At 47.4% G+C, this 18,218-nt stretch overlaps 1 protein-coding gene across 1 annotated transcript in view; it reads left to right on the forward strand.

Moving 5' to 3' along the window:
• LOC144792735 (cystine/glutamate transporter-like) overlaps positions 1–18,218 on the forward strand; it is a 336,763-nt gene that overhangs the window by 288,939 nt on the left and 29,606 nt on the right. The window contains exon 11 of the mRNA XM_078667944.1: positions 2,081–2,258. Coding sequence (XP_078524070.1) covers positions 2,081–2,258 — 178 coding nt within the window. The remainder of the gene's footprint in view (positions 1–2,080; positions 2,259–18,218) is intronic.

An 18,218-nucleotide genomic window follows, 5' to 3' on the forward strand; every position in this document is an offset into this window, starting at 1 on the left:
ATTGAGTAAGGGGCTGGCAGGAAGTCTCTGTTTGTCCTATCAAACAGCGACACATCCCTTCACTACCCCTGCTCCCTCCTTCCTGCCCAGCCTCTGGGTTTGTTCCAAATGGCATCATCCAGGGTCTCTTGTCACATGGTCTCTGAAAAAGCCCCTCCCCCCCTCGCTGCCTTCCCTCCTTGGTGCAGCTTGGTACCTGGCACCCAGTGATAGCTGCTGAGGGATGAGCCTGTAGCCCCACCAATCTTCTCTTCGTGGAGAGGAGGCCTTCGCTTGTGGAAGGAAGGTTATCAATCCATCATGCCGAGGTCAGCCCTCAGGAAATAACAAAACTAGGTTTTGGCTTCTAGACAGTAAGGCTAAGCCAAAGCTACAAGAAACAAAACAAAGGCCAATACTGAACCTATTATCAGACGTATAGAAGAGACCCTCTATGAATGAAACATGTCGGTCCGTGTTTTACTAACGTCACTAGTTGTTTATTTATTTAACACTAGTTATGCATTTTAATTTTTGATATTTTTTTGAACGATTTTTTTGCATGTACAAACATTTACAAAAATCAAAAACACTATAAATTTACATATTTACACATATTTATACACAACACATCCTACCTATATCATTCATACTTCTCTCACACCTATATACACAAAAACAAAACAACAATGTGGACCCCTGTCAAAAGATATCTACAAGTTTCTAAATCCAAATAGAACAAACAATTGAACTAATTTTGCAACTATTTAAATTATATGCAAGGAAAATGATTTCATTATTTATCAAATTGAATTCTAATGGTATTTAATAAATTTAATAAAGTTTGACAAAGAGTCCTGTCCAAATTAAGTCAAGTCAGGTCGAATAGTGTTTTTGATTTTTGTAAATGTTTGTACATGCAAACAAATCGTTCAAAAAAATATCAAAAATTAAAATGCATAACTAGTGTTAAATAAATAAACAACTAGTGACGTTAGTAAAACACGGACCGACATGTTTCATTCATAGAGGGTCTCTTCTATACGTCTGATAATAGGTTCAGTATTGGCCTTTGTTTTGTTTCTTGAGGTCAGCCCTCAGCCAGGCCCTGGTTATGACTGACTCAGAGAAATGTGTCATTTCTGGATGACCCAAAAGCAGTACAAATATGACGTTGGATTCTGCAGAATACTCTTTCTTACAGTGGACGTTAGTGCGTGTCTGGACTCTGTAGGCCTTATGAAAGTTACTCTAGCCCTTGGCTCCACACCCCCGTAGGGGAATAATGAAATGAAAAACAGTAAAACACACTGTCTTTCCCTGGCATGTACCTTCCCAGTGTATAAAGCCTATTCCATGTCACCACCCAATTCTGCATATGTCCTGCCACATCATTCACTTAGTAGCTGCTCCGGACAGCGTACACTAGGAATCTCTCCCGCGCAGCCCTTACACGTGTGCACATGCATGTACATCTTTGTCTGCATGTAACCAGCCCGGTGTCCCTTACTCCCCTTGCTGCGCAGTGGCCTGGTCAAGCCAGGGGGACACCAGTAAAAATCCCCATGCAGTCTCTCATTATGAGTTTACTGTGGGTCAGTCCCAACTTAGGAGGCTCCCCCACAGTAAAAGCTCAACAATTGGGTGCTCAAAAAGTGAAAAATGTGGGCGGCCCATAGTGTCAAAAGCACCGTCTAACAGGTAAACTATATAAAGAGCCAGCTTTCTACACTCTCTGAATATGGTTTACTGACAAAGTATATTGAATAGCAATTCTTTCATTGATCTTTGCCAAGCACAATGCATGTGCTGGTATACTTCAGATCTTGTTTCATTTCTCTGAGATGTACACTTGTCCATTGCTTGGAATAGGGATTGCGTTATGTATAAATGATTCTTTGTTAGTTATGTGGCTTTGATGCAATGGTATGAGAATGTGGGAGTGGTAGAAGTTAACTATGCATGTGTATATTGGTTTGTAATAAGTGCTATAAAGCAGGTTTTGAGTTTGCTTGAATTAATCCAAAATGTCCATACTTAGCTTGAGAATAAATAACCTGGGGTCTATCTTTTAACATCTCTTTTTTATTCTGCTTTGCAGGTCCCCCTCTTCATCCCACTGGTCTTCACTGTGATGTGCCTTTTTATAGTAGGAATGTCCCTGTACTCAGACCCTATTAACACTGGCATAGGGTGTGCCATTACCCTGACTGGTCTACCTGTGTACTACCTGACAATCTACAAACCCAGAGTTCCAGGGAGATGCATGGCAGTGTTCAGTAAGTGAGGGCACACCTCTTCATTCTAGCAACTTTATCTTTCATCACCAACTTGCAGAAATAACCTAGAATGGGTGCAGTCTCAACTTTCTAAGCCTGGTAACTCAAAAGCACTAACTGTGAGAGCAATGGTCACAGTGCCATGTCCACAAGAACACTTAGGATAGGGTCTTTTGGAACTCAGCCCCTTATTGTTCTATAAAAGTGAATTCAAAATGTCAAAAATGTTCTTTCTTAGATAGACACCGTGTCTCTTGGTCTCTTCCTCATATCAATCTTTACAGTAACGAGGAATGTTGTACCTATAGGCTGGCACCTTTTTCTCCATGTTTAAATTCAGGTCTTTCAGTTTATTAGGCCTGGGAGAGGTGTCACCTCCTTTCCCGGTCTCACTGAGCAGGAAAGAAGGAGTGCTGATGGAGCAGGGCTCACTGAGTTGCTGACAAGCACAGAAGGACCTGAGGTGATGTGGCATGGCCATTTGCATTTGTGGTTGTTAGAAATGGGGGTCTCTAGTTGGCAGGGGTAGGTGCCACTGTCCAAATAGGGACCCTTGCTTCTAGTCAGGGTAAGGAGGAAACCCTCTGAGATAACCCCTGCTCACCCTCTAGGTAGCTTGGCACAAGCAGTCTAGACTAACCAGAGGCAATGTGTAAAGTATTTGTACCAACACTCACAGTAACACAGTGAAAACACCACAAACTGACTCCACAACAGATTAGAAAAATAAAGGTATTTAATCTAAACTACACAAGACCAAAACGACAAAAATCCAACATACCCAGTTCCAGAATATGGTTTCAAATGAGTTCTTAAGGTTGCGATAAAAATTCTTCAGGTTGCGATAAAATTCTTTAGGTTGCGATAAAATAATCGACAGTTACGTGAAAAGTTGCAGTTGCATCACGTTTAGCTCACAGTACCTTTAGTTGCGACAAAGTTCCAAAAGCAGAAGCTGGTGCGGTGTAAAACAAGCGATGCGTTGCTCCTGAGACCCTGGGGAGGCGTTTGCGACAGTCCCGCTGCAGCAGCGGGCATGTTGCGACGAATCCGGTTTGTATGGGGAGGAAGGCCGCTTGTATGGATTCCGGTGCGTAGGTTTTGTAGGAAGTTTGTTCTCGCAAAGGCACGATGCGACGATCTTTGGAGGTGCGACGATATCCGCGGCGACGATGCGCGGACCAGCGGTGATCTTCTCTTTCGCAGCTCCTCAATGCGTTGGCTTCGGCGATGACTCTCGCAGCGACGTGATGCAGTCCGCAAGCAGGTGGTGCGGCGATCTCACCCAGCGATGACAGGCTCTGTGACGACACTCGCAGCGATGTTAGACTTCCCGCACCGATCGGGTGCGTCCCGCAAACAAAGGATGCGACGGCTCTGACAGCGGAAGCAGGCGCTGCGATGATCTCGACCTTCGTAGCGGCAGGAATTTCCTCGCACTGTTGGGGATGCGCTCCGCAGCGAGCGATGCGATAACTTTTCTGTAGCAAAGTCTCTCAAGTTTAGTTTCCAGCTTCCCAGCACAGGTACAACTTCCAGAGGCACCACACATGGGCCAAGCACTCCAGGAAGGACAGAACTCTCTCAGTAGAGCTCAGGGGAAGCTGGGGGTGAAGTCCTTTTGTTCCTGGGACTTCAAAACAGGGAGCCAGCTCTTCTCAGGCCCTTGGAGATTCCTTCAAGCAAGGGGACACAGCACAAAGCAAAGTCCTTCCCCTCTCCTTGGCAGCAAAGCAACAGCAGGGCAATCCAGCAGAGCAACAGCTGGACAATCTTACTTCTTCAGTTTGAGCTTTCTCCTTGGCAGAGGTTCCTTCTTGATTCCAGGATGATCTGATTTCCTGTTGTCAGGGGTCCTATAGTTATACCCCAAAAAGTATTTGATCCCTTTGTGCAGGAGGTCTCTGAGCCCGGGCTGAACCAGTTCTGGGTGTTTCTTGAGCACTTTTTTTCCTGGCTTCTCCTTTCCTTTCAGAGTGAGGGGCAGGGTCATCAGCCGCCCAGCAGGAGGTGGAGCATTGTGGAAGGCAGGCACAGCCCTATTCAGGCCCAGGTGCTATCTCCTCCCACCACTCAAGTTGCAAATGCAGTCATTCAGCCTAGGGCTGACTCAGCCAGCCTCCTGGTGAATCCCCAGCCCCTTTCACTCTCAAACCAGACTGTCAATACACAAACAGGCCACGGCACACAGAAGGGTCAGACAAGAGAACAGCAACTTTCTAAAAGTGCTGTTCTCAAACACAGGATTTAAAAACAACCTTTCCTAAAAGATGTGTTATTAAATTCTGAGTTCAGGGATACTAGACTCTTATGTCCTATCTTGTTCCTATGAGAAGAAAAATGTTGGTAGCCACTGTGGCCAGCATCCCCCATGTTAATCTATGGAGCAAGATAGCCTTACAATAGTGAAAAGCGAAAATGGCTGTAATTCACTACCAGATCATGTCACCTGCACCATTACATGCTCTACCTTTCACATACACTGCACCCTGCCCAGGGGGGTACCATGGGCCTTCCATAGGGGTGACCAATGTGCACAAAAAGGGAAGGGTTAGGCCACTGACCAAGAGGACATGGCAGTTCATAGACTGCACACAGGCACTGCGGTGGCAGGCCTGAGACACCATTTTAGGGCTACTCATGTGGGTGGCACAATCAGTGCTGCAGGCCTACTAGTAGCATTTGTCATCACCAGCCCTGGCACACCCAGTGCACTTTACTAGGGACTTCATGGTGATACAAACATGGCAATCATTTATATCCAATCATAATAACAATTTACATAGGGAGCACTTACACTCTGGCACTGAGCAGCAGTGGCAGAGTGTCCAAAGCATCTAAACCAGCAAAACCGAAATCCAGCATAGCATCAAAAATACAGGAGGTAGAGGCAAAAAGATAGGGGGAAACCACGCCAAAGATGCCAGGTTAACACGTGTCCCCTCCAGCTGAAAGTGGGGAGAACTACCCACCCACTTGGGAGTCCTCTTCACTAAGGCGGAAAAATCTGGACAGACCATCAGCATTGGCGTGTTCTGTACCAGGGCGGTGTTCCACCGTAAAGTCCATTCCCTGTAGGGAGATGGACCACCTCAACAGTTTGGGGTTCTCACCCCTCATCTGCATTAACCATCTGAGGGGCCTGTGGTCTGTCTGAACACGGAAGTGGGTCCCAAACAGGTAGGGCCTCAGCTTCTTCAGAGCCCAGACCACAGCTAAAGCTTCCTTTTCAATCGCACTCCACCTCTGTTCCCTGGGGAGTAGCCTCCTACTAATGAAAGCTACTGGCTGGTCTCCACCATCCTCAGTCACCTGTGAGAGTACTGCTCCCACACCATGCTCTGAAGCGTCTGTCTGCACTATGAACTCACTGGAAAAGTCAGGTGCCTTGAGCGCCGGTGTTGTGCACATGGCAGTCTTCAGGGCATCAAAAGCAGTTTGGCAGACTTCGGTCCAGTTCACCCTTTTGGGCAACTTCTTAGAAGTGAGTTCTGTCAAGGGGGCAACGATGGTGCCATACCCCTTGACAAACCGTCTGTAATACCCGGTGAGACCTAAAAAGGCTCTCACCTCTGTCTGAGTCTTGGGGGGCTCCCAAGCCAGAATGGTATCAATCTTTGCCTGTAGGGGCGCCACCTGGCCGCTCCCCACCTGGTGTCCCAAATACACCAAGGATCCCTGCCCTATCTGGCACTTGCTGGCCTTGGTAGTGAGGCCTGCCCTTTGCAGAGCCTTCAACACTTCACAGAGGTGTTGCAGGTGTTCCTCCCACGTGGAGCTGAACACCGCAATGTCATCCAGGTGTGCGGCGCTGAATTCATCCAGCCCGGCCAGTACCTGGTTAACCAGTCTCTGGAAGGTGGCAGGGGCATTCTTCAACCCAAAGGGCATGACTCGGAACTGGAAGTGCCCCTCTGGCATTGAGAATGCACACCTCTCTTTGGCCCCATCAGTTAAGGCACTCTGCCAGTACCCAGAGGTCAAATCAAATGTACTGAGGTACTGGGCAGCTCCCAACTGATCCACAAGCTCATCAGCTCTGGGGATGGGGAGGGTGTCAGTCTTCGTGACCGCATTGAGCCCACGGTAGTCCACACAAAACCAGAGTTCTGGAGTGGCACCGGGCGCAGCAGCTTTTGGCACTAAGACCACTGGGCTAGCCCAGGGGCTGCTGGAGGGCTCAATCACCCCTAGCGCCAACATCTTGGAAACCTCTTCCTTGATGCTGTCCCTGACTTTGTCAGCTACCCTGTAAAATTTTTGTTTCACAGGGAAACTATCTCCAGTGTCCACATCATGGATGCACCAATGGGTGATAACTGGGGTCAGGGAGAACAGGGGGGCAAACTGACCCAGCACTTGGCGACAGTCCCTCTGCTGTTCTGGGGTCAGGGTAGGCGAGAGGACCACACCATCCACTGACCCGTCTTGCTCCTTAGCTGCCAGGAGGTCAGGGAGAGGATCACTATCCTCTTCCCCTCCAGCATCTGTAGCCATGAGCATTGTCACTTCAGACCTCTCAAAGTGTGGCTTGAGGTGGTTCACGTGCAGGACCCTCATGGGCTACCTGGGGTCCTCAGGTTAACCAGGTAGGTTACCTCACTTTTCCTTTCCACCACCTCATATGGCCCAGTCCACTTGTCTTGGAGCACACAAGGCTCCACTGGGGCCATCATCCACACTTTCTGCCCAGGTTGACATTCGACCAGAGTGGTAGTCTGGTCGTACCATCTTTTCATTTCTTCCTGGCTAGCTTCCAGGTTCTCCTGAGCGAGCTTCCTGAAGCATAATGTCTGGTTGCGGATGGCCAACACATAGCTGAACACATCCTGGGGGGTTTTCCCCCGGGATTTCTCCCAGCCCTCCTTCACCAGCGCAAGAGGTCCTCTAACAGGGTGGCCATACCGGAGTTCAAAGCGACTGAACCCTAAGGACTTCTGAGGCACCTCCCTGTAGGCAAACAACAAGCATGGTAACAAGACGTCCCACTTCCGTCTCATGGGCTCTTCAAGGCCCATATTCATACCCTTCAGGGTGCGGTTGAACCTTTCAACCAACCCATTTCCTTGAGGGTGGTAAGGAGTGGTGAACTTATAAGTTAGTCCACACTCCTCCAACAGAGACTTCATGTACCTGGAGATGAAGTTGGTACCCCGGTCGGAGACCACCTCTCTGGGGAACCCCACACGGGAAAAGATCCCCATCAATTCACGGCCCACCACCGGGGCTGTGATTGACCTGGAGGGACTGCTTCCAGGTACTGGGTGGCATGGTCCACCAAGACCAGGATGAACCTGTTGCATAGGGCTGTCTTGGGGTACAGGGGCCCGCGATGTTGATGCCCACCTGCTTGAAAGGGGTGCTCACCACAGGGAAGGGTTGATGGGGTGCCTTGCACTTTACTCCCGTCTTGCCACTGGCCTGACATGTTTGGTAAGACCTACAAAAGGAACCAACGTGCTTCCTCATCTGGGGCCAGTGGAAGTGGGTGACAAGCCTGTTTAGGGTCTTGTCTTGCCCCAGATGTCCTGCGAGAGGCACGTCATGAGCCAGACCCAGTAGGAAGTTCCTGAAGCGCTTGGGTACCACCAGCACATGGGCTGCACCAGGCTCAGCAAACTTAGGCTCGCTATATAATAAGTCATCTTCCCAGTAGATGAAGTGATCTCTGGCCGCTCCACCTGCTGCCTGGTTTGCAGCCTGTTGCCGCAGACCCACGAGGGATGGGCACTCTTTCTGCTCCTGGCATAATTCCTCCCTGGAGGGCCCACCTTCTTGCTGCCAATGGGTCAGCTCAGGTCGGTCGCCCATTTCGGCTACCTGCTCCCCTGTAGGTTCCAGGGCATCCCCCTCAGGGTCTGCTTCCTCCTGGACCATGGGAACGGCTGGGGCTGGTTTCCCGCGCCCTCTGCCCTGTCCTCTCCTGGCAGGTCTATGGGCCACTGTTTCAGGCTCCAGTTCTGCTGAATCACCCCTACTGGCTGCCATAGCACGCATGATCACACAGATCCACGCAGGCACCCCCAACATCTCCAAATGAGTTCGGTGTTCTACATCTTTCCATGGAGAACTCTCCAGGTCATTACCTAGCAGACAGTCTACAGGCAAGGCATCACTGACAACAACTTCCAAAAGACCAGAGACTCCCCCCCACTCAAAGGGAACACGTGCCACTTTGCAGAGGCGCACTGAACTGTCAGCTGCTACTACAGGGCGGAGTACATTAGGGAGACACTGCTCTTCAGACACCCACTGACACCTCACGGATGTCACGCTGGCCCCTGTGTCTCTCAGACCCTCTATCTCCCTCCCATTGACGGTCACCTTCTGCCCATATTTCTTAGTGTTCATCGGCAGTAAGGTTTCCTGGACCATCTCTTGGTCTCCTAAAGAGATAGGGGACATAACTGCTAGCCCCACCTCCCCACTAGAAACCAAATCCCCTCCCAAAGCTACACTTGCTAACCCTGGGGCTGGAGCACCAGTGGGTGCTGGGGGCCTCTTGGGGGCACCGGCTGATAACATGTCCCACCTCATTGCAGTGAAAGCAGGTAGGTGGGCCCCTGTTGTCTCTGGGATCTCTGTAGTCCCACCTGCCCCTAGGGGGCCATGGCTGCCTAGTTTTGGGGTGTTGGGATTCCTTCTCCTGGGAATTATTTTGGTGCCCTGGTGTGGACTTCTTTTGATTGCCCTTGTCCCCCCACTCTTCTGCTGGGGACCTTGCCCACCTTTGGCTCTGGTACCCACAATTCCTCTGTGCACCCTGGTACTGGTCCAGCGGTCTGCCTCCTTAGCAAGCTCAATGGGGTCTGTCAGCTTGCTGTCTAAAAGATGCTAGCGCAGCTCTGGAACACAAAGACTACTCAAGTGCTCCCAACTGATTAAATGCAACAACCCCTTAAAATCAGTTACCTTGCTGCCCTTCATCCAACCTTCCAGTGCACGCGAGTACACATTCACATACTCCATCCAAGTCTCAGATTCTTTCTTCTTAGAATTTCTAAACTGCAGTCTGTACTGCTCTGGAGTAAGTTCATACCTGAGACATAAGGCCTCCTTCATGTTGTGGTAGGTCATGGCACCTGCTAATTCTAAGGGCTGTAGAGCACTCCTCCCAGAAGCCTCAAAATGTTTCCCAAGGCCCGCCCCCCATTGTTGTTCAGGCCCACCATTCATCCTCAATGCAATCTCATAGGAAGTCAACAAGGCATAAATATCCTCACTCCTATTGTAATTCTGTACCAGATCCTTGGAAATATATACTTTACCCCCATGCACTGGCTGTGCGCTCCCACCATTTGAACTGGCATCCACCTCCTTGGCTTTAAGATCCAGTTCTCTCATGCTCAACTCATGAGCCAAAAGCAATTTCTTTTCCTCCAAGGTGCGGGCACTTTTGCTCTCCTCCACCGCCTTTTCTCTCTCTTTATCCATTTCCAATAGCTTCATTTTCATTTTCATGACTTCCAAATCATATTCTCTTACTCTCTGATTTTCTTGTAACTCTTCTGGGGTGAGGCCCCTACCGGAATGGTTGCTGCCAGCTCCTGAGCCTACTCTGCCCACTGGCAGATCTGTGACTTGAAAACCATTCCGTGCATCCACATCATCATTTCCCTCTTGGGCCTCCCAATGGGCCTTCAAGATGTCTTGCAGCTCATCTTTCCTGTAGGTACTCTTTATGGGGCACCCAAACTCTTGGCAGAATCTCCTAAGATCCTTTGCTCTATAGGAATACAAGTGTCCAAAGACAAACTCCAATTCTACTTCTGCCCCCTCACTGAGTGCCTTTCCTTTTGTAGACATGATGCTTGAAAGAGTTACTCAAAAATAAATTCAAAAACCAAAAACAGTAGTATGCGGTGGCGTAGTGGTCTGCACTCACTAGTGATGTACACCAATCACTGTGGGTCTAGAACAAATACAAGTTCAATCCCACCGCTGCCACCAATGTTAGAAATGGGGGTCTCTAGTTGGCAGGGGTAGGTATCACTGTCCAAATAGGGACCCTTGCTTCTAGTCAGGGTAAGGAGGAAACCCTCTGAGATAACCCCTGCTCACCCTCTAGGTAGCTAGGCACGAGAAGTCTAGGCTAACCAGAGGCAATGTGTAAAGTATTTGTACCAACACTCACAGTAACACAGTGAAAACACCACAAACTGACTCCACAACAGTTTAGAAAAATAAAGGTATTTAATCTAAACTACACAAGACCAAAACAACAAAAATCCAACATACACTGTTCAAGAATATGGTTTCAAAAGATTTCTTAAGGTTGCATTAAAAATTCTTCAGGTTGCGATAAAATTCTTTAGGTTGCGATAAAATAATCCACAGTTACGTGAAAAGTTCACAGTTGCGTCACGTTTAGCTCACAGTACCTTTAGTTGCGACAAAGTTCCAAAAGCAGAAGCTGGTGCGGTGGAAAACAAGCGATATGTTGCTCCTGAGACCCTGGGGAGGTGTTTGCGACAGCCCCGCTGCAGCAGCGGGCGTGTTGCGACAAATCCGGTATGTATTGGGAGGAAGGCCACTTGTATGGATTCCGGTCCGTAGGAAGTTTGTTCTCGCAATGGCACGATGCGATGATCTTTGGAGGTGCGGCAATCTCCAGGGCGACGATGCGCAGACCAGCGGTGATCTTCTCTCTCGCAGCTCCTCGATGCGTTGGCTTTGGCGATGACTCTCGCAGTGACGTGATGCAGTCTGCAAGCAGACAGTGTTGCGATCTCACCCAGCGACGACAGGCTCTGCGATGGCACTCGCAGCGATGTTAGGCTTCCCGCACCGATCGGGTGCGTCCCGCAAACGAAGGATGCGACGGCTCTGACAGCGGCAACAGGCGCTGCGACGATCTCGACCTTCGTAGCGGCGGGAATTTCCTCGCACTTTCGATGATGCGCTCCGCAGTGAGCGATGTGATAACTTTTCTGTAGCAAAGTCTCTCAAGCTTAGTTTCCAGCTTCCCAGCACAGGTACAACTTCCAGAGGCACCACACATGGGCCAAGCACTCCAGGAAGAACAGAACTCTCTCAGTAGAGCTCAGGGGAAGCTGGGGGTGACGTCCTTTTGTTCCTGGGACTTCAAAACAGGGAGCCAGCCCTTCTCAGGCCCGTGGAGATTCCTTCAAGCAAGGGGACACAGCACAAAGCAAAGTCCTTCCCCACTCCTTGGCAGCAAAGCAACAGCAGGGCAATCCAGCAGAGCAACAACTGGACAATCTTCCGTCTTCAGTTTCAGCTTTCTCCTTGGCAGAGGTTCCTTCTTGATTCCAGGATGATCTGATTTCCTGTTGTCAGGGGTCCTGTAGTTATACCCCGAAAAGTCTTTGATCCCTTTGTGCAGGGGGGCTCTGAGCCCGGTCTGAACCAGTTCTGGGTGTTTCTTGAGCACTTTGTTTTCCTGGCTTCTCCTTTCCTTTCAGAGTGAGGGGTAGGTTCGTCAGCCGCCCAGCAGAAGGTGGAGCCAGCATTTTGGAAGGCAAGCACAGCCCTATTCAGGCCCAGGTGCTATCTCCTCCCACCACTCAAGTTGCAAATGCAGTCATTCAGCTTAGGGCTGACTCAGCCAGCCTCCTGGGGAATCCCCAGCCCCTGTCACTCTCAAACCAGACAGTCAATACACAAACAGGCCAAGGCACACAGAAGGGTCAAGAGAACAGCAACTTTCTAAAAGTGCTGTTCTCAAACACAGGATTTAAAAACAACCTTTCCTAAAAGATGTGTTATTAAATTCTGAGTTCAGGGATACTAGACTCTTATATCCCATCTTGTTCCTATAAGAAGAAATGCTGGTAGCTACTGTACCCAGCATCCCCCCTGTTAATCTATGGAGCAAGATAGCCTTACAATAGTGAAAAACGGAAATGGCTGTAGTTCACTACCAGAGCATGTCACATGCACCAGTACATGCTCTACCTTTCACATACACTGCACCCTGCCCAGGGGTGTACCCCTTGGGCCTTCCATAGGGGTGAACAATGTGCACAAAAAGGGAAGGGTTAGGCCTGGTCAGTGGGGACACTGACCAGGAGGACATGGCAGTTCACAGACTTCATGCAGGCACTGCGGTGGTAGGCCCGAGACACCATTTTAGGGCTACTCATGTGGGTGACACAATCAGTGCTGCAGGCCCACTAGTAGCATTTGTCATCACCAGCCCTGGCACACCCAGTGCGCTTTACTAGGGACTTCATGGTGATCCAAATATGCCAATCATGTATATCCAATCATAATAACAATTTACATAGGAAGCACTTACACTCTGGCACTGATCAGCAGTGGCAGAGTGTCCAAAGCATCTAAACCATCAAAAACGAAATCCAGCATAGCATCAAAAATACAGGAAGTAGAGGCAAAAATATAGGGGGAAACCACACCAAATATGCCAGGTCTAAGAGTGGTGATGTCAGAGACACACTGCTTTTGGGAGAGAGGTGATAGTACTTCCAGGGACATATGTCATGTTAAAGTCCAAGATTACTAAGTCAAAAAAATTTGCCTAGGACGAGGATACATGGCAGAGAGTGAGATACTACAGAGCCTAGCAGGGTATTATCTCTATTCTCCTTCTTCCTTAAGAGCTGGAAAAATTGAAAGGACATGATCTACAGGTAATTCAAGTTTAACCATTTCTAGTATGTTATCAAGGGAATGAAAGATCCTGGAAAACCCTGTTGTGCCATAATGCACGTCTCATCTAAACACTGATGAGGGTGTGGACAATTACCTGCCTTAGTGGTTGCAAATGGATTCTGCACTGTGAAACCTGACTAAATCCTGATGAAGTTGGAAACATAGCTTCTCTTGGTCCCTGTTGGCCATTCAAGGCAATACCTGTGTGATTTACATATGTCAAGGCTGAAAAACTTCTTGATGTTTTCTGCCATGGAATTAGATTTTTTCCATAGTATGCACTAGCAATTCTTTAAGGGGAAATGTGCCATGAACAGAAGGTACTGTATCACAGCAGAACACGGAATGCTGAATGATTACCAACCTGCAATCTTAAATCGGTTATTTTATTACAGAGCTATTCACATTGCTACCTTCAGCCAGTAGCAGAGATCCCAATACAGCACCTTATTTGGATTTGTTCAAAGGATGGACAAAAAACGAAAACAGCAACAATCTGATTGGCCGCCTTTGAACCAACTGGAATAGGAACCTGTGTTAAGACCTTTCCCTTCACAATTGCTTTGGGAACCCACAAGTTGTGCGGTCCAGGAACTGGAAAGCACCATGAACATAGGCTGTTTTCTGTACGTAGGCACATAATCCACCCTTTTTTTAAACCTTCCCAAGGGCTTATTTTTGCAAATATTGAAACCCACATTCACTCTTCATGTGAGCTGAAAAAAGGCATATTTCACCAATTTCACTTTTCAGCAAAACTTTTCATCTATCTTTAGTTCTGAGTTATTGACAATTAGAGTAACAAATAAAGATACTCTCTTGAATTTCCTTTGATGGGAATAAATCGTGGCTACTATAAGACCTGTCAATACAACTGACATATGGATGCAGCACAGAAGAATCTGCTGAGAAGCCCCTGCTCTGCAGGAAATCACAGGATTCCGCATAGAGCCCTCTTCTTTTCAACACCTACCTCTCACCTCTGGCAGCTCTGGTGGAATCCCACGGGTTGATGGTGGTCTCCTACGCGGACGACACCCAACTGGTGTTCTCCTTCGAGGACCAGTCAGACAATGCTTTCACTAAAATCAGAAGCTGCCTGAGTAACAGCTTGGCTTGAATGACACTGAATTGCCTCAAGCTTAACTCTGATAAAACCGAGGTCCTCTTTTTTGATAAGATGTCCCCTCTTCGCCCTGCATTATGGTGACCTCAGGAGAGGAATTCCGCCCCCTCCCTGGGGTTCGGATTCGACTATGAATTCTCCTGCAGAGCCCAAATCAGGCAAGTCTAATCCTCCTGCTTTGGGAAGCTATGCTTTATGCATAAATTCCTCCACTTTCTTCCACTGGAATGTCGTAGAACTGTAGTCTATGCACTTATTACATCTCATCTGGACCTCGCCAACAGTCTCTACTTGGGTCTCCCCGCCTACTTAACTACTTGACTCACAAACTACAGATGGTCTAGAATGCTGCGGCCAGAATTATCTGCAAAATACACTTCAGTCACTCGATCTCCCACCACCTGAAGAACCTACACTGGTTACCCATGATCAGGAGCATTGAATTCAAGGGCCTGACTCTGGCTTACAGAGCAACCCAGGGACTGGGCCCGGTTTATCTGAGGAACCGACTCGAACATTTCCAGCACGCCTGGACCCTGATATCCAACCATCTGTTTCTCCTGGTCTCTCCCAGCTTACGCAAGGCAAGAACAGGTGGCAGAGCCTTCGCGGTCAGGACCGCTAAAGTCTGGAACGCCCTGCCACTCGCCATCCGCTTATCGGAGATGGAGCTTACTTTCCGTCGTGCCCTTAAAACATGGCTTTTCAACCACAGCTCAGCTCATCATGCAGTACAGTGCTACTGCGCTCATGACGAGCTGAGCTCATCATGACCACACCCATTTTTATTATGGCCCAGCACAGGAGACGAATGAGACCAGCAGCGATGGTGTTAAGGAAAAATAGTGCTCAGCGACTTATAAAGCAGACCATGTAACAACATCAGTAAACGGTCCAGTCGTAACAAATGAAGACAAGGCGGTACCAAGAAGAGACTCACAAGCCTATTCACAAATGAAAAGCAACCATTTAGAAAGGACAGTGACAGGAGCCAATTAAAAAGATGGGTGGGGAAATGGGCGAAGCTTGTATGCCATACCTCAATACAGCGTGCCGCAGAGCAGTGCATGATGTGCCCAGACTCGACCTAACAAATGATGGGTGTCCTGGGAACTATGAAACTTGACAGCTCAAACAATAATGTGAATTAAGGTAAACATGTTTCTTGCCTTATGTGGTCCAACTAGATCTTAGGCAGCTTGTCAGGACCAGGATGTAAAACCTAACCTACACCTGATTAAGATGGGTGTTACTACACGTGCCCAATCAAAATATCTGTATTGTGTCAACTATATCTACTTCAGTACAGAACACGGATAAACAAAACTCTAAGAGAAAATGCAGCTTATAAATTGTATCACCACTGGGAAGGTTGGGGTAATACCTCCCTCATTACATTAAATATGCATTAGGCCGTAGTAAAAACATGGAACTAGTCCTTCGATATATTCTTAGTTGCAGGTAATGGGGATCATATCCTATTAGAGTTAAGCATTTGCGCCTCAGGATTGGACAGACTACCTCGCTATGCAGTGGGAAACAAACTGGTAGAAAAGTGTATCTCAGTTAGCCAATAAGTAGTTAGAAAGTCAAGATTAATACCTTAAAAACCACTTGCCTAGGTACTCACAGAGGCCACGTTGAAAAGTGCCAGTGACCTACCCGCCTCTGATGGACTTGAGGTAATGAGTTAGCCATGAAGTGGGTTATAAAGCCTGTGCGATTAATGTGAAATGCGAGTCAGGTGAGTAAATCGAGATGAAAATGGCTCTAGACTGTATGTTCAAAGCGCCTGCCATGTTAGGATGAATGCTGAGATGGCAGTAGGTGTATTGTGAACCAAAGAAACACTCCTGTTGGGACATCAGTAGAGTGCTCTCTAAGAGGAGTCCAAAGTTTACTGAAGGCCATATAAATACGTCATTGTGAATGTCAAGGAAGGTCCTATCAGACGCTAGTAGTTCACTTCATGTATGTTATGCCTACTGGCACACGTCCCCCATCAGGGTCAACCCACATAGAGAGTTGTTGACATGGTATGTAGTGTGTCAAAAGCCTCACTAGTTAGAACGGTATTTATAATAAATACGAAATGATATGTGCACATATAAACACACAGGCAGGTGACCAGAAGTTACATCACAAGACACAAAACCAAACCCATGCAGGGAACTAGGTCCATCAATTCTCAAATGCAGGTAAATGGGATCATTCCCTATTATTAGAGAACACCGTTGCTTGATGAGCAGACACATCAATGTATGGCTTGCGATGAGAAGTATTTAGCAATATGACCGCGCATAGTGGGGTGGAGTATACTACTAGGTGAAACATGGAGGTGAACTCCTATGCTGGTAAGCCTAACTGGTTCAGCAGAAGTTTATTACAGGGAGCAAAGAGGACCAGAAAAGTAAACAAAATCATTTAGGTCAGTGACGTGCCTGGCTAGATGGAAGTACCCAGTACTGCTCTCTCTGGAACAGGGTTTGTTTGTCCCAAAAATTACCTGATTCCAAAATAGTCCACTGCAAGTCGTCAGGGGTGTGGTAGTTGACCAAAAAATGGGTACTCATTTAGTTGTACTTCTTTGCAGAGTATGTTACTGCAGTGTTCTGTGATCCTTATTTTAGCTGGTCTAGTCATCCTGCCAACTTATCTTAGGGCTCAGGGGCAGTTGATCAAATACATGCAATTCCTAATGTTACAATTGGTGTGGCCCCTCTACATCCATGTATAGTAAGGATCTAATCTGATTTCTTTGGCCACTTTAGTGGGGTGGAATACCCCACTTGAGCTACACGGGTAGTGCCCAGTGACATGTGGTAGGTCCCAAAAGGGGCATTCTTCTATTGTAGATGCCCCCGGGGTCTGTTGTATATTAGCATATCCCTGAGAGGTGTTGATTATGAGATTCGGCCAATCAAAGCTACATTTCCATACAACCTGGGACCATTTTTGTCTGAAGATAATGTCCATTAGAAAAAGCCACTGGGTGAAATATTGGCTCTGACATACTCTGTCATGATTGCTCTGTGAAGGGGAATCTTAACCTGTTATTTTTTAGGGCTGCGGTTGAGTTCCAATCATCATTGTAACTACTTGATGGGGTGCTGCCAACTGCTCCTGGCAAGGAGGTGGTTCTTAGGGTTTCGGCTACAAAAACTGCATTGTAACTGAGACCTTGGTTATCGTCCAAGTCTTTGATTCATGGACAACTGCAGACATCCCTCTCAATTTATTTTCCTCTGTATTGATGTCAAGGGAACACTTCTTCCCTACCATCAAAGCTCTTGCAACTCCACCAGACAAGCCATGGCAGCATTTCTCAGTATGCCACCAGATTTAATCAGTGGAGAACTGGCAAGCCATAGGTTATGTCTCAAGTAATGTTGATGTATTGTTAAGATCTATTGCAAACACATAGGTGAAGGACATGACCATCAGGTCAAGTGAAGTGACAGGCCCTTCAGAATGAATTGAGGATATGGAACAAAAAACACCATGCCCAGGTTTCCAGGGATTTCTGGCATATTATTTACGTAAAGAGAACAATCCCAGGTAAATCTTGAACCTGTGTTTTAAAAGGGATTCTATTGAAATAATCATTACCCAGGTGTCACTAGGTATATTCTGACATCCCTTGCCCTTCAGGGCATCTACTTACATATGTCCCCTTCCCTGGGCCCCCAGAATATGTTCTGGGTTGTGTTAATGGTCACACCCACAGCCATCATCATGATAAAGGCCTAATTCACCTAGATCAATCATACAAATGTTGCAACGCTACATACTTTCCTGGAGTTTGGGTTGATCCATGCTAGCTATTCTGACGATTCAGTCCAATGGAAAGAAAGGGTTTGCTCGCTACCTAAGTAAAACAGGTTTTCATTGTGTACATGTCAACAGAGGCATTTCTGAATTGCTGTTCAATTATATAACAGTCAGTTGTTCATGCTTCCTTTTAGGTTAACTATTTCTTACTTGCCATAATACCTATCACTAACATCTTAAGGTAACCACACATAGCAGGAAATGGAGGAGGAAACATCTGCCTAAAGGCAATATGTTTGAAAGGGGGAATCTAGCAACATGGAGCTTTTTTGCAGGAACAAACATACCCCAATGCCCTAAGAAATATGACAAGAAAGAGAAAACTCTGCATACTGGAGGGAACAGTAATTAATTCTTTTATTTCTTCT

This window comes from Lissotriton helveticus, chromosome 1_1 (genome assembly GCF_964261635.1).
Source record: "Lissotriton helveticus chromosome 1_1, aLisHel1.1, whole genome shotgun sequence".
NCBI classification, from domain to species: domain Eukaryota; kingdom Metazoa; phylum Chordata; class Amphibia; order Caudata; family Salamandridae; genus Lissotriton; species Lissotriton helveticus.